Source organism: Felis catus, chromosome D4 (assembly GCF_018350175.1).
Source record: "Felis catus isolate Fca126 chromosome D4, F.catus_Fca126_mat1.0, whole genome shotgun sequence".
Taxonomy (NCBI): domain Eukaryota; kingdom Metazoa; phylum Chordata; class Mammalia; order Carnivora; family Felidae; genus Felis; species Felis catus.
Genome location: NC_058380.1, coordinates 74,717,330 through 74,734,825, shown reverse-complemented (window position 1 = coordinate 74,734,825; position 17,496 = coordinate 74,717,330). Strand labels below are relative to the sequence as shown.

Here is a 17,496-nt window from a genome sequence, read left to right as displayed (position 1 = left end):
GCAGTGAGATGGAACTGGTTTCCAATCTCTTTCTGCGATTTGTGCAAGCTGCAGGATTCTGGGAGTCTCAATATCTCCCTTGGTAAAACGGGATGACAATGCCAGTCTCCCAGGGTGGCTGGGAAGTTCCTATGGGGTGATGCATGGAACGTGCCTACCGCTGCACTTGACCCACAGGAGAGCTTCATAAATGGCAGCTGTGATGATGCAGATCGTGGTAATGACAATGCAGCAACAGCCCTGTGTTTGGCACAGCCAGTTGACTCAAGGACCCACAGAGGGGCTTCGATGCGGAAAGAAGCCTCCCTTCCCTACTATGTTCTAGCAGTGAAAGCCATCTTACAGATCCTCAATTATGCCAGGCTCCTCCCACCTCAGGGCTTTTTTCCTAAACACTATTCCCCCTGCCTGGAAGCACCTGAGCCTCTCTGTACTCACAGTCACCCAGTCTGCCATGTGTGTTCCACAGGAAAGCTCATCAGGTTTTCCACAAAATCCATAAACAACTAGAAAGGTTTTCTTTGACACTCCTACCCAGTCTCCTCAAGGACACAATCACCCTGAGCTATTTGCTTGATGTCAGCTAATCTGTTTGCCCAAAAAATATGCACATGAGAGCCGCTCTTCCCAGACAACCCCCCTGGGGATTTGGGCTTGGGCTTCCCTCTCTCCCTGCCCTTTTTCTTCCAAAATCTTGTTTGGGAACTTTGCTAATTAAAATGGCTGATCTCTTTTGCCTACAAATAAAGAGAGTGCTAATAATCCAAGTATCTCTGTATAATTCTTGGACATTACTCTGAGGGTGATGAACTGTGGTGCGACTCACTAATTTGTCCAAATTCCCACAGGTCACAAAGCACATCACACAGCCCTCTTCCTCTCCCTGACCCATCGGTGAGCTAAAAGTCAGCAGACTGCCATTCGCTTTTGTTCTCAAGACTACTGTTTTAGTTCATTGAAGACCCCTGGCTTTGTTTCAGCATATCAAGAACTAGCCTGAAAAGAGAACAGGTGAATAGCAGACATTTAGACCACAGCCATCATTTCAAAAATAAGACAGCTCCTGTTAAACTGATAAAACCACAAGAGGGAAAACTGAATCTCCACAGTGGCTTCCACAGTGATTTTCTGATCATTGCCTCAGACTTTCCCATTTAGGTTATCCACCTCTGTCCTGCTACATTATTTTTTTTAACAAGTTTTCTTTAAGTTTATATATTTATGTTGAGAGAGAGAGAGAGAGAGAGAGAGAGAAAAGAGAAGGGGCAGAGAGAGAGGGAGAGAGAGAATCCCAAGCAGGCTCCACACTGTCAGCCCAAAGCCCAACATGGGGCTCAAACTCAAAAACTGTGAGATCATGAGCCAAAATCAAAAGTCAGATGCTTAACTGACTGAGTCCCCCAGGCACCCCTAAATTACATATTTAAACACAGCTCTAAACTTGCCACTCTTCTCGAAAATGTCTAATGTGCCACCACTGCCCACAGCCTAAAATTTCAGCTCCTTACCCTGATATTTGCATCCTTCTGGCTGCATCCCACTTCATCCAATTTCTCTTTCTTTGCAACTCCACCTCCCATGTGCAAATGCCAGGTAGCCCAGTGTAAGACTGTCTTGATGAAGGGAGCAATGCGTTGATTTACATTCAAGCCAAAGCTTCTCTCATTGGTACACAGACCAGCTACTTTGAATAGTACTGCCTCATACAGTTCTCCTCCCCTGGAATGCCTTCCACCATCAAAGGTAAGATCATCTATCCTGTAAAGCCACTCACGTGCTACAACCTCCAGGAAGTCTTACCTATTCATCCCCACTGAAAACAGTCTGTCATTCATACTGCTTCTTATGCTACTTACTATCATGTCTTATATTAAAATTCTATATACCCATATCCTAAGTCTTCCAATAGGCTACTTGATGGAAAGACTATGCCTTATATGCTTCTATTTCTGCCTCCCTCTCCCCCTTAACCCATACAGGTCCTGGCATACAGTGTCAATTAATGGCCTTAAGCAAATTAATTGATAAATAGGTCAAATTTGATGACACTCTCCTGTCTAATCTCCTTCTGCATCAATGGCTTCCATTGCACACAGATGAAACCCTAACTCCCTAACAGCAGCTATAAAGCCAGGTATGTTTGTCCCTGTTCACTTTTCCAGGCTCATGTGGCACCACTTCTGCTTGGTGCCTACATACATGTCTCTCCCCCATATGTCCCCTGAACACATAAAATTCTCTCTGTCTTTGGGGCCTTCATACATGCTCTTCCCTCTTTCTAAAACCCACTTCCTCCCATTAATTTTCCAGTCCATAATTTCTGACATTTCAGGTTTCAACATAAAAGCCACATCCTCAAAAAGACCCTCCTGAGTATATTTTAGTCAGGTCCCTGGCAGGAAACAAATGTCACATACCAAGTGGGTGAAATGTTAATAAAGAGCCTATATACAAAGGTATGGCCAGGGTTAAGGGATACCAAGAGATAGCACAGTTAGTCATGGCTAGTAACAGCAGCAAGCCATTACCTCACCTTGGCCTGAAGCAGAAGGGGAGGGAACACGTGCCAGAGCCTGGAGACAGCAGGTGTAAGAAGAAGGCTACCTTACAGAATTGGTGGTCTTCACTTGAGGGTCACAACTAAGTAGCAAGATCTGATAGAAAAGGAACGAAGGACATAAATACCCCAGCCTCCTGCTTCTCCCACTGTCCCAGTGGCCAATTCTCAACTGAGAGTAGAGAAGCCCTTTGAAGGCAGCCCAGCCAGGGCAGCCTCCCAGGTATGGTAGAGAAGTGTGGGAAGAAGGATGACAGAAGCTACCCAGCACACCAGCTATTCCCAGGTAGACCCTCCTGTTATTCTGCCTCATAGCAACCTATTCTTCTTCTCCTTAGTGTTCAATAAAACGTTCACCCTCGTATCTTTTTGCTGAATGTCTACAAGCACTTTCAAATTTTAAGTTCCATGGCGGTGAAAGACATGAGTCTTATTTGATGTGCTCACTGCAGCATTCCCAGAAGCTAGCCTATCATAGGTGCTGGATAAATACTCGCTAGTAAATGTGTGAACATGCAGATCAGTCAGACATAGTAATACATGTAACTAGACACGTACACATCTCAGTTTCAAAGGGAGAAACCTCCTCTACAGAATTAAGAAATGCCAGGAAATTTCACATCAAAGTCAATTCAATGAAAACAAAATGCTGCCTAGCATAGAAAATCAAACTCTAACTTCAAAAAAAAGTTGATCATTTTCTAAGAAGAGAAGAAAAAAAGTCTTTCCTATTAACCTGCTGTGAAAACACTCTGAGCCAGACTAGATAAGCTATCGTTGTGTTATACTGAATTGTTCTCTACCCTAGTCCACACTGCTCATTTAAATAAGGTCAAGTGCAAGCATTCCTTGTTGAACTCTATTTCCAGCAAAACCTTGGCAGCTCCCAAACCCAATTTATAGCTTCAAGAGAAGGAAAGTGCTAGCAAACCCTCCATTCTCTCCTCCTGGTCTTAGGTTTTCATGCATCTCCCAAAAGCCTAGATTTCTATGAGCTCTTATGGTAATATTATGAGGAATACAGATACAAAACTTTTAAATCAAATTCAACTTAAGTTTGTATTACATGGGAAGTGTATTTTATAGAAAGCTGAATTTCACACCCAACCACAAATGTCTACATTTGCTTCTCTCCTCTGTCCCCCAACACATTCGCACTTTGTCGAGGAGGGAGAAAGTCTTCTTCCTTAGGGCATTTTACACAGTATGATTTCAAATACTTCATCTTTCTTTCAGTTCCTCAAATGTGTCATGTGCCATGTTCTCTCCAACCACAGGACTTTCATGTTTGCTGCTCCCTTTCACTGGAAGATGCATCCCTCTTTTCTCCAACTAATTCTGCAAAAATAGACTAATATTTATACCTAGATCATAGAGTGGTTATGAGGACTCATCGGGATAATAATGTAATTAAGATAGTATACATAAGACACGTTAAACAGCTCCTGGCACATAGTATGATCTTGTTTGTTTGTTTGCTTGTTTTAGTAATCTCTACATTCAATGTGGGGCTCAAATTAACCACCCCAAGATCAAGAGCCGCATGCTCCTCCAACTAAACCAGCCAGGCGCCCCATGATCTTGATAAAAATGTAATCATCATTATCATTAGAAATTACTCCCAAATTAATCTTCAGATCTGTTATCAAATGTTACTAGCTCAGGAAGACTTTATGTCCCCCAGATTAAGTTGAGTATCCCAATCATGCTCATTCCTGTGACTGGCTACCTAATTACAACCCATAATTAGATGAGATTCAAATAATCATAAAAAGAATATGTATGTCCATGACTAGGCAGAAAGAAAGAAAAGAAGAAAGAAAGAAAGAAAGAAAGAAAGAAAGAAAGAAAGAAAGAAAGAAAAAGAAAGGAAAGAAGAAAAGAAACAATTTATGTAGCAAGCAAATTTATTGGTCTCCACTCTATCTCTAGTTTCTAGGAAAATGTTTCACACTTAGTGGTCAAAATACAAGTTAAATGAGATGAACAGACATCATCTCCTTCTCTGACTGTAGCACTATAATCACCATAATTTTCCACACATTTCCTTCATATTCATTATTTCAAGAGTTTTAAAAGTAAGTATTTGAGGGAATGGATGTATCAAGAAGCCAAATGACCAGAGATTCAAGTTCCCAGAGTCACAGGTGGACCAGAACCCAAGTATCCATACTTCCAATCATATAACATCCTGAGTACAAGCAGAAAATGGCACAAGGTGTCTGTTATGGACTGAATTTTTATCTCTTCCCCAAATTCACATGTTGATGCCCAACCCCTAATGTGAATGTCTTTGGAAATGAGGCCTTGAGAGATAATGAGGTTTAGACGAGGTCATGAGGGTGGCATCCTCATGATGGGATTAGTGCATTTATAAGAAGAGACCAGGGGCGCCTGGGTGGTGCAGTCGGTTAAGCGTCCGACTTCAGCCAGGTCACGATCTCGCGGTCCGTGAGTTCGAGCCCCGCGTCGGGCTCTAGGCTGATGGCTCAGAGCCTGGAGCCTGTCTCCGATTCTGTGTCTCCCTCTCTCTCTGCCCCTCCCCCGTTCATGCTCTGTCTCTCTCTGTCCCAAAAATAAATAAACGTTGAAAAAAAAAATTTAAAAAGAAGAGACCAGAGAGCTTGCTTTCCTTCTCTTGGCTACATGAGATACAGTAAGAAGGCAGCCATCTTCAATACAGGAAGGGAACTCTCACCAGAACCCAACTGTGGTTGCACCCTATCTTGGACTTCCTAACCTCCAGAGCTGTAAGAAATAAACGTTGGCTGTTTAAACCGCCTTGTCTATGGTATTTTGTTATAGCAGTCTGAGCAGACTAATACAGTCTCCTGTGGAGGACAGGAGGGTGTGGTACTCTGCTGCAATCAAGAGGCCCTCAATCTTCTTTATATAGTTTCTCATACAATTGTTAGAGCCAACTGTTAAAGATTAGTTCTGAGAGAGTGTATGAAGAAAATGCTTATGTTTACCACACTATTTCTTCTTCCTGGACACACAGAAACGCTGCATTTTCCAGCCTCCCCTGTTCTTAGATTGGGGTCATATGGCTAGTTCTAGCCAATATAATTCAGGCAGTTGTGGTATAAGCCACTCCCAGGCATGAACTATAGAATATTCCATGTGCAGTCTCCCACACTCTCTTCCCTCTCCATAGCCAATTTGGAGACCATAAAGGTTACCCATTCCCTGATAGACTTCATGTAAATGAGAAATACATTTTTGTTTTCTTAAGTCCCTGATATTTCAGGGCTAATTTGTTCCTGCTGCCTATCCTAGTAGTATCCTGACTAATACAAAGAGGCAGAGTGAAAAAAAAAAAAAAAAAGGAAATGAAGAAACCAAGAGTTTGACATCAGCTTATAATATGACATTGAAAAGTCATCTCTCTGGATCTGAATTTTTCATCCATTATACCGAGACATGAATATATCATCATGTATGGTCCTTGATTTTGCAAATTACCTACTGACTGGACTCAGTACTTCATATATGCTTCTCTCCCACATATACACAACCTCTGGAACTGGTGGTAAAGCACACTGTTTTACTAAAGAATTTTTGGGGTGATAAAATGGATTATACCTAGAATGACCATATGTATATGGTTTGGGCTAGGACAGTGCCCAGTTAGACCCATTTTTCCCAGTGTAATTCAGTGTAATTATTAATATAAGAGTCCCTTTGGTCTCTAAGGCATCCTGGTTTAGACAATAAATTATAAGTTAAGCTGGTTATATATTACACACAATATATAGCAACTCTTACCTGACATCTCCAAGCTGAGACTCTACCATCCCCCACACCGTTTCCTGGAGTGCTTTCCTGGATCTCCTGCACGCAGCTCATTAGCTGAGAAAGAGCTCAGAGAAATACACCAACTCATATTTCATCGCTTTAAACTAGTCATATGGCCCACCTTATCTACAGTCATCATGGTGATCTTATGTGCTCAGAAACAAAAGCAAATAGGTAAGTATGAGTGAAGGTTTACCAAAATGCCTTTGCCTTCTCTTTGGGAAAATGACTACAGTTTAACCTCAGAGCAGTATCCCCTGATTAAGGTGGGATGACATGGCTAATGGGGGAAATGACCTCTGATTAATAAACAGCCTCTATATGGGGCAAACTGTGCCTAAATACCTGGTGGAAAGCCATAGATTTGGGACTTTGGAAGCTGTGAAAACAGATATTGGTTCCAACAGAGCTTGGGGCTTTTAAACCAGAGTGGCCCCTATACCCAATGGTATAGTCTCATTATGAGGACACCTGTGTTGTTGGGGGGAGAAGGAAAATAGACCGTAGACTGCCATGAAGATGCCCACTGAGGAGACTCTCTTGGTGCTATGGTCTTGGCCTGCTGTGTTTCCTCTGCTGTGTCCTTGTAAGGGAAGTCATGTGGGTTTGGTTATCTACTCTATGTAAATAATGGCCCTTAGAGAGACAACATCAGCAGGACCTGGAACTTGTTAAAAATGCAATCAGCCCTACCCCAGACCTACTGAATTAGAATCAACATTTTCACAAGATCCGCAGGCAATTCCTCGGCATGAAGGTTAAGAGGGAGTGGTATAATAGATGAACCCAGGATCAGAACTGGTGGTCACTCAGAAGGGGCATAACAGTGGACACAAGCTAATTTCTGCCACTCTTGCTCATCCCCAGGTCAAATAAATATCCATGCATATTTTCCTCTTTTTGTTTCTAGTTTTTGCTTGTAATCACAAAATTACTGATTACAAGTAAGAGAGGTTAGATCCTTCTATTTTAGTTTACAATTAATCAATTAGCCTTCAATCCCAATGCAGCCGAGACAATAGCTTCCACAATGTTCTAAATGTATTAATTTTTAAACACTCACAACAGGTGTTCTAGGGTGTTTTAAACAATATCAACCCTTTAACCACACTGAAAGGGAAAACAATTGTCCCATTGCCAATGACAAATGAGACAGGGGGCCAAGTAGACCCCCTCCAAAGTCCTCTCCCCCCAAAATGCTATCACATTAAAGCAAGAGAAAGAGGAAAGAAAGGCAAAGCCATGTGACCTCAGGGGTAGAAGCCAGTTTTGTTCAGCCTGCTCCTTTATGAGACATTCACAGGGAAACCAAAGACAGGATCTCACAACAGGAGTTCAGTGCCAAGGGTATTTTGACATGCCATGTCTGAGTGCCAGTCCCTCAAGGACAGGGGTCTCATCTTCTAAGGTTTGACCAAACAGAAGGATGAGCTCCTTGGGCTGATACCTTATGCTCTTTCAGTTCCCATTGAGGGTTTCCAGCTTGTCCGGCTATTTGTCAGCTATACTCACATTTTCTGATGTGAGGGACAGAATGGGATATCCCAGAAAGCAACTTCACAGAGGAAGGAGAAAAGGGCACACAGGGCTGTGTCAACCACTCTGTGGGCTGGTTTCAGAGGGAGAAATTTAATTTTAATTCTTATATATTCCACATTCCCTAGAAAGAGGTAGTGAAAAGTAGTACATGATATTCAGACAAGGAAATAATAGATTTTCCTATGACCTATAGGAAACTACATATATTAAAACAGAAAACAACATTATATGTGCAGTATTGTCCCACAATATTGCTTGTGGTCTCCCCTCTGCGTACAGATTCTAGGTTGTTTCTAGTACCCTTCTGTACCAAAAGCAACACATATTCATTGTAAATAATTTGGGACAAACATAAACATATATAACATGAAAATAAAAGAGTAAATATGCTTAGCAAAATTGCAGCTGGGAAGTTGCAGGAGGGAATAGAAGAAGGAAGGCGAAAATAAGAACAAGAGCAAAGATGGAGGGAAAGAGCTTGGGAGGGGAGACGGAGAATGCAAAGGGGGAATGAGGTCTTTGATGATTTGACCCGGGATGATGGAGGAGGAGTTTGGTTGCCTAGATAAACTCAGTGGTTTATGTATCTAGATTGGTGTCTAACACTTCAAGCCAACAAAAGGAAGAGTCCCGATCCCTTCGGCAAATGTCAACTGAGTGCTCACCATGCACCAGGAGGTATTCTAAGGTGTTTAAACAATATCAACCCTTTAACCACGCTGAAAGGGAAAATGATTGCTGTCCCATTGCTAATGACAAATGAGATGGGGGCCAAGTAGACCCCCTCCAAAAAGTTTCAAGCATTTACTTCACAGTGAGTGCTCAGCAAATGTTTGCTTGAGTAGAAGGAGGCGGGAGAGTTGTGAAGTCAGGCCTCTATTTCCAAGACAATGCTCTGAGCCCTTCTCCACCCATGCATACTCCACTACATCTTCACTGAGGGTACATTTCCCATTGAGGTGCTCCACACATTTTTCCATTCGTTAACACCTTTTGGGTTCCCTCTCATTGATCATCTCTCTTCGGACACTCACATTTTGTTCTTTCAGTCTAACAATAAGCCCCTTTCTTTGTACAGCTGAAAGTTTGATGTTAAGAAGCCAAGGTTATGTTGGGACTTTTTTGTTCTCCTTCCCAGTAAAGATAACAGCCACAAAAAGTGAATTGGTGCATTCTGTTGTGGTTGACATGTTTTCTCCTCTGCTTTTTGCTTCACAACTGCAAATACGTGGCACTGCACAGCTAACACATCTGTTCAACTTGAGATGGTTTACTCGGGGAATAAATCAATTTTTACTTCAAAAGCAGGACCCATTGAGCTTCAAATTTCTTAGAAATAAAAAAAAAGAAAAGAAAAGAAAAGCTAGCCCACTTTAAAGAGAAAAGAAAAGGTCATTTCCTGATTTTGCTAACATCAGGAAACAACACTTTAGGACATCTTTCAGTGTTAACCTCAACCCCCAACCAAGTCCATAAATCTAGCACAACCAGAGGATAGAGGTTGTATTCTACATAAAAGAAGTCTGAGTAACTCAGAAGTGAGCCATTCTTCTCGTCAAATGAAACAGATCCTAAACTTCTGAAAAGTTTCCAAATTTCTCTTTCTCCCCCCTCCCCCTTCTTTCTATTTCTCCTTTTTTTCCAAATAACTTTTGTTTGTTGATTTCTTTGCCCACCAATTATATTCCAGTCACTCTTCCAAGAAGATACTAATTTCCTTAGACATCTATGTGTCAGTTCCATCTGCTTTTATTTTGAGACATATGTGTGCCCTTACACTTAGGGGCAAGGACCAGAGTAGGGAAACAGATAGGAGTTTGTAGAATGGAAGGCAGCAAGAGGGGAGGCGTCAGGGAAAGGATCAGGCCTGGGATCTCTTCTGTGAAACAAGCTCATATTTAGACTTCATTTAGGAAAATGACACGGAGTCTTAAAACAAATGGTGTTTTTCGCAGTGTTAGGTATTTGAATTGGATTTATTAGGTAAATATACAATTTAAACCTTTATCGGGAACATGCTAGGTGTGGACACATGCAAGCTGTTTATTTATTCCAGGGACATGCTGTGTTCTCAAAGTGATTACAGTGCAGGTGTGGAGACAGAGCTATAGGTAGCTACCTAGAATACAGGCAATAGGATCTCATGGTGCTTATAGCAATTTGTTCTGCAGTCAGGCAGCCCTGGCTCAGAGTGCCAGCTCATCACTCAATATCAATACGACCTTGGAACAACCATTTGGCAGCTCCAAGCCTTAGTTTTCTTATCTGCCAAAGGGGAATAAGAGCACTCATGAGATAATTGTACAAATTAAGTGAAACTATGAATGTAACATGCTTGGCACACAATATGAGCTCACTAAATGTAGGTGGTGGGTGTAATCATAAAACTATTACTGTCATCATTATTGACAAGAGGTAGAAATGTGCTCTGAAATCCTAAGGAGCAAAGAGAGATAGATTTCTTTCTGAAAGTCAGGGGTGGGCGCTCAGAGAAGGGACAATATTTGAACAGCAACTTCAAAAAATATGTTTTGAATTGCCAGAGCAAGAGATGTAAGAAAGGGCATTTGATGTAGTGGTGAGGATGCTGCCTGCGTGAAAGCAGAGTCAGGGAAGAGATTAGTAAGCTAGGGGTTCAGAATAAACAGTGTACGTGGAGTGGAGCTAGGCTTTTGGTGGGATCAGAGCCTGAAAATGAGTCTTAGGAGAGGGCCAGGGAGGCCATGCAAGAAAACGTGACCAGGACTCCACAGACAAGGATGGATGCTGCAAGATTTTAAACTGGAAGAGGAAGGGAGTGAAATGACCTAGTACAATTTGAGTGGGTATTTATTTATTAAACTAATGTACACATCAAATATGTCACCTCAAGGAAGCCTCCCTGGAGAATGATAGATGAGCTTGGGTTTTCCCACCATGCACATAGAATGCCCTGAATTATCTGGTGTTAATATCAATTACATTGTATTGTAATTACATATTTAATTGCCCATCTCACTCTCCTGATTGTAAGCCTCGCAAAGTCAGGGATGACGTGTGGTGTTCAATGCTGTAGGACACTGCCTAGCTCATAGTAGTGCCCTCAAACGCCCAATGGGTGATGCACCATAGAATAAGTCATCCTGTCTCTCCTCACCTATGTTTTATTGATATGGAAATATCTTTTCCCAGCTTTGCAAAAAAAAAATGCAGATTCTCCTCTCTTCTCTAGATGACAACAGATTTCTTAAGGACCATCTAACCTAGGAGTCTTCTAGTCCTCCAGCTCTCCTGGAAGCCCCTAGATGCCAGGAAAGTGATGTTCTTTTTTGTTGTTTTGTTTTGTTTTGTTTTTGCCTTGAATTCTCCACTGCCCTAGTGTTTGTTTATTGCTAGTTCTGCATCACTGAAAATTATAAGACTATGTTTCTTTTAAAATATTCTAGTATTTTCACTTGTTAAGATTGGCTCTTATCCTGATTCATTGTGATGCCATGCATTAAATTCATAGATTACCATCAGCCATTTCAGAATATGCTATATATTTCAAAGCACCTATACAAGCAGCAAAAGGTCCATTTTTCCTTTTGAACTCATCTGCTTTTTACGATCAAAGAGAGTTATGCAACCCAGTATGTTTTCTTCTTTGCCCTGGTTACCAAGAAGCTCTGAAGTATACATGTTGTGCTCAACCGCTGAAAACTGTCATCCGCCTGGGTTTCTTAATCTCTTACTCCTTTTGCTTTACTCTACTTTACGTCTTGGCTCCTACCTTTTGCCTTGTTTTAATGGCTTCAGTTCTTATACATCTGTGCATTTAACTTGCCTCAAAACCTTTTTGAAGTGGGCAGGAATAACATGGGTGTGTGCATGTGATGTATATATTCATATATATGGATATTACATATCATGCATGAACACACACACATATTCCCAATGCTGAAAGTATACCTGTCTACATATTTTCCAAATCTCTTCTGCCATGCCTCTCTTTCAGCTCCTGTGCCCTCGCCAATAGTCTACTTGGTCACACGCAAATGAGGGTATCTAGCTGCTTTACAATTAGTGAATCCCAAGAAAGAAACTTTTCACGTGAAAACATGAGTTAGTAATATTAACATAAGTGCAGATTTTATGGAGGAGTCTGAGGAAACACATCTGTTCTTTTCTTCAAATCCCTTCTTTTGTAATACTGCCTTTAGTTGAGTTTATTTTAATACTCTAAATCAGGGGTCAGCAAACTTTTTCAGGAAAGGGCTAAGTAGTAATATTTTAGATTTTGTGGGCTATAAGGCCTCTGTTGCAACTATTCAACTCTGCCATTGTAATGCAAACACAGCTATAGGGACGCATAAACAAACGGGCATGACCGTTTTTCAGTAAAACTTTATTTATAAAAATAGGCAGCAGGTTGATTTGGCCCATGACCGTAGTTTTCTGTGACCCTAATCCTTCCACATTCACCGTATCTTCAGTCACTAGATTCTCTCAGTGCAGTGTCACTCTGGCCAACACCTACGTCCAATCTACTCATGTTAACCCCTGCAAAACAGAGGGCTGTCCGGTTAATGGGACAAGATCCTTCTTGTGTGTTTTATTGCTTGAAAATACCCTGGAAGAGTTTGCCCTTCTCTCACATATACTAATAGTTTTAAAAAATATTTCTTTCTACCACATACAGTGATCACCACAAGATGACTTTAGATAAATATTACAAATATATTTCCGTCTGCAATAGTATTTTTACAGCCTACAGCCATATTTGAGTTTAGAAAGTGGACTCAATCAAGAGACAGAAAAATGAATCTTCATATCAACATTCTCCAATGACATGACCCTGATCGCTAACTTTTCTATGCCTTGGTTTTCTCATCTGCATAATGGGGATAGGACTCCATCTGCTCAAAGGCCAGAGCTTAGACCCAATGATCCCTTATAGACTCTTCCCAGAATTTAGACAGATTATTTTCCTAAACCAATGATTTCCAAATGGTTTCAGGAATTTCAATTCCCTGGGATACTTGTTAAAACAGATTTCTGGACCCCAGACTGAGTTTCTGATTGAGTAGGTCTAGGGTGGAGCCTAAGAATCTGCACCACCAAATTCCTCTAGTGTTGGCCAAGGTACCACACTTTGGGTCTGTATGATAGAGATATCACAGTTCTTTATACAGGGAAACAATGATGGGGCGGGGTGGGGGTGGGCAGTCCTATAGCTGGTTCCTCTTCATCTCTCCAAAATGTGGTTCTTTCTTGAAGGGATGAGAGATTAGTTCTGTTTGCCCACTAAGTCTCAGATGCTACAGCCACACCTCAGTAACTAACTACAGGCTGAAAGGAGGCTGGTGGTGACTCTCGTGGGGCCATGCTGGAACATAAAAGCTAATGGGCAGCCAAGTAACCCTGGAGAAGGACAGAGAAATGCAGAACCATTGAGAAGTGACAGACAAATATGCCATCACACAATTCCTTTGTATGAGCCAAACTTCTAGAACCTTCTCTTTCCATAAACACAATATCAACACAAGCATTGACTGAGGGTTGATCATACAAAGGTCCGACACCAAATTGTGCAGGGTGGGAGGCAAGGAATCTGGAGAAGAATGCCCTCAAGAACCCTGAGTCTTATTATGCCAAATGCAAAAGTCACACATGTTCCCACACTTGGCAGAGGTCAAAACAAGTAGATAATTGGATATAATGTTGTGTGGCAGGACCATGGAGTATTCTGAAGAGAGGTTGTTGGCAAAAGTGGGAGACCTGGGCAGGCTTCCTTGGGAGGTGGAGGCAGGTGGCAGAGGCAAAAAGGATCTGAAGCAGCGGCAGGGGGAGGAGCCTGGCAAGCTGGTTGGAATATTAGCAGGGAGGGAATGAGAACAAGCACGTGACTTTATCTCTCTCCGTATGAACCCCCTCAGCTCATCTCCACCTCTCTGCCTCAGTTTCCTGATTTGAGGAATAAGGGTTTTGAGCTAAATCACAAGTTCACAAATTTTGTTCCATCCTGGAGGTACCCCAGGCTAAAAGGTAAATGAGCATGCTGGGCCCAGCCCTCCCCCCCAGTCTTGTTGCCCCTGCATCAGCCAGAATAGCTCTGCTTTCTTACATTTCTATGCTCCCTGTACAGTTTAGCTTCCAGAATGGATTTGAAAGTCACTCAGCAAGAAACTCTATGAAAGCTCTTTCCATTTGTACATTGGGTGGCCAAATGGAAAGGAGAGAGAAGCCAGGCAGCACAAGGGATGAGACCGCCAGGTTGGCCCAGCTAGAGTCTAGAGCAGCTGGGCAGCCAGAGGGGGTGAGGCCAGCGGGGTGGGAACCAGGGAAGGTTGCAAGCTTGCGTGTGGTGGAGAGGCACAGCAGTGAGATCGGGCTCACAAGCTGCTGGAGAGGCAAACGGATCTGAAAATCTCAACTACTCAGAAGGTTCTGAGTCAAAACAAAGGATGATTTTTTCCCCCTTGTCAGCCTTCCCTCTCAGGACATTGTACTATATGCAAAACGTGTAACTGTTAAGACAAACATTTTTTTCCGCTGCCCTTCTCAGCCCCACGGGCCTTCAGGAAGACCTGCACTTCAAGCACAGCTTTTTTATTTTTCAACACCTACAGCTTTCATTCCATAATCAGAAGTTTTCCACTTTCATCAAAGAGACTGAAGACAAGCCAAGGGAGGGCTCTGTTCTCAGCAGTGCCTGGCAGGTTATGGAGCCCCCCGCTACCTGCTCGCTGCCCGTAGCCACCACTGGACACAGCTGTCTCACCAGATCAGCTGGGCATGCACCCTGAGGACACTGGCTTGCTTCATTCCTACCTCAGTGACCAAACCAGATGAACAGGTGCACCCACTTCTCCCAAAACCAGTCCCGACTTGGGGCCCAGGGGTCATCAGCTTCCTCAATTGCAAAATAGGTATACTTTATACCATTTGAGTTGGCCCAAGAAAATAATTTACCTCTTGATGACTCTTCTATCTCCAGGATCTGTGATTTTATAGATTCACGGGGGAGGAATATTCAGGCCAATCCCTAGAGCCTGACCCAATTCAGGTGATGCTCAGAAGTCTGGGTTTTTCTGCTCACAAGTCTGCAATTGTGGCAGTGGCAATAATCCAAGCTGGGCTTTGGATACAAGACGTTTCCTTATGAGGAGCTGGGATTTCTGCTGGCTCTCAGAGATATACTGCAGCCAAAAATGAGCAGAAAGGCAGGGGAGGGCGGGCGCTACAGAGAACTGGGTACTTCCGAATGAAGTATTCAAAGAGCTACATCTGGAGGCACCAGCTATGCAGTGATTCATATTTTAAATGGGGTGTTGAAATGGAGATCATTAGTAACTGCAGATGTGACAGCTCTGTCCCCCAGTGAATCTATTACAGCGGTCCGGAGTCTAGACTCAGCCCCAGGGGACCATTGGGAATGTTTAACCAGGATGGGCCAACACCTTTGCCAAGTCTATCCCCATTCATGGATTTCCCTTCCTAGACTATCTCATGTGATGTGTATGTCAAGGCATGGCGGGGGGGGGGGGGGGGGGGGGAAGGGAGGGGCATAGGACCTGCACAAGGACCCAAGGTCAATAGTGGGCAGGGCTGAGACCAGGGCTCAAGTTTTCTGTCTTCAAGCACAGTGATGATTGAATGCTTTAGCGTGGGCCATACAAGTATGGCCCTGCACCCAGGTGATCTCACTGATCAACATTTGCCACTTCGGTGGAGATAGTTTGCATGCTCTCTGATCCTCAGTTTTCCCATCCGTAAAAAGGAAATCGTAGCTGCGTCAGAGGGCAGAGGTGAGGGCGGAGTGACGCAATGTGTAGAGCACTTCTAGCAAGAGCACTGTGCCTGAGATAGTAGATAGAGGCTCAGCTGTAGCAGTCACATGCACACATATGCCACACATCACACACCACACACACAAAACGTGCACCACACACCATATGTGCACACCACACATGCGCGGCATGCACAGACCACGCGCCCAGCGCCACGCACACACACAGCACCCAGAACACGCCCCCCACCATCTGCACCGGGGCACTTCCCCACCCCCACCCTCACCACCAGTCCTTCCCCTTTCTGTGATTTTTTTTTTCAATCCCAGGTTTATATGCAAGCTTGACACATCCCAATCCAGTCAGCAGCAATTTTTGTTTAAAAGATCAGTGTTTCCATATTCCTGCTTTGAACTTGTCCCCACATTTCATGCTGCCACGGACTTGTCCCCTTTGGATAAATCTCCACTATTATGGGTCCTTCCTTCCCAGATATCTGGCAGCATTTCCAGATTTCAGGAGAAGCTGATAGGATCAAACTGAACCCTTTGGAGTCATTATACTCCAGTCCAAGGACTCCAGCTTCTCCGAGGCCCAGCAGAGACACATTTTCTGCGGAGGTCTTCTGAGCTGCAGGCCTCACTGAAGAGAATGTGCAGCTTCTCAAGCAGGAAGACGTTTTGTGGCTGAGTCTAAATGAAACAGAAGTTGCTTTGTGCACACACACACACACACCCCGGAGTAGGGAAACCGTCATTTTCCTACTCGCCCTCTGACATCAACCACCTTCTCTGTAGCTACAGTTTCTCTGCACTCAAATTCATCCCTGGCAATGAAAAATGAGCCTCTCCCCTACCCTTGCTGCCGCCTTTCGCCTCACGCCCCCAGAGAAGAGTTTCTTCGTGTGGCAGCCGGTGAAGGTTTTTTTCCAAGTCACATGATCCAGGATGCAGGGGGAGAATCCTTCTTGGAACAGAGATGGGCCCAGAACCGAATGAGATGAGGAGAGATAGGGTGTGCTGTGGGAAGACTATATAAGAATGGACCCACGGCTGCAGCAAGCACTCAACCGAGTGGCCCCTTCTCAAGACACAGCCATGCATGTGCCAGAAGGCTCCGTCGCCAGCCACTTGGGAACCACGAGTCGTGGTTACTTCTATTTCACCACGACCGTGCTGGCTTTGTGTCTCGTCTTTGCTGTGGCAACCATCATGGTGTTGGTAGTTCAGAAGAAGGTAAGTGGATTTCTCTTCATCCCCTTTCCTTTCTGACTTACGTTCGGTTTTCCCCAGAGAGAGAGCCTTGAGGATAAAGTAATAAATTAGTTGAGAAGAAAAAAAGAAAAGTACATCTATCATGTAGAAAGAGGGTGAAAAGAAACAGGAACTTAAAACTCTCAGAAATAATTTGGCTTTTAAGAGAAAATGTGTTCAGCCATCATCTCAAAACTTTCCAGACTCGTATGGGCCGAAAAAAGAGAGAGGAGCTATTAGCATTAAGAAATTAAGATTTAAATTTTGCTGGGCCAGAGACGTATCAAAGAAGGAAGTGATAAGGAAATCTGATAACAGATCTGCACAACGTGTTACCATGTCTTCAAGGTCTTCTGACCAGATTGTAAGGTTCTATATTCTCAGTGCAAATGTTCCAGAGATCTCTGGGGCCTCCTCCATTGCCAAGAGCTTTCTCAACAAGGAGCTAAGTTTCAGAAGCCAAGGTGCATATGGGAAGGAGCAAGACAGAAGACCAGGCTTAGCTCCTCAGAGCTAATTAAAGCCCACAAGACAAAGCTCGCTCCTGAGCACTGCTTGGAAGAACTTAGGATGTCACAAAAAACACAGAGCAGAGGAA

General features: G+C 43.3%; 1 protein-coding gene and 1 long non-coding RNA gene across 2 annotated transcripts in view; one reads left to right on the top strand and one right to left on the bottom strand.

Annotated features, from left to right (window-relative positions):
* LOC109493935 overlaps positions 1–17,496 on the bottom strand; it is a 131,965-nt gene that overhangs the window by 64,564 nt on the left and 49,905 nt on the right. The gene's annotated exons all lie outside the window — the stretch shown is intronic.
* TNFSF8 (TNF superfamily member 8) overlaps positions 15,979–17,496 on the top strand; it is a 29,254-nt gene continuing 27,736 nt past the window's right edge. Inside the window, exon 1 of the mRNA XM_003995780.5 lies at positions 15,979–16,880. Coding sequence (XP_003995829.1) covers positions 16,686–16,880 — 195 coding nt within the window. The 5' untranslated portion in view covers positions 15,979–16,685. The remainder of the gene's footprint in view (positions 16,881–17,496) is intronic.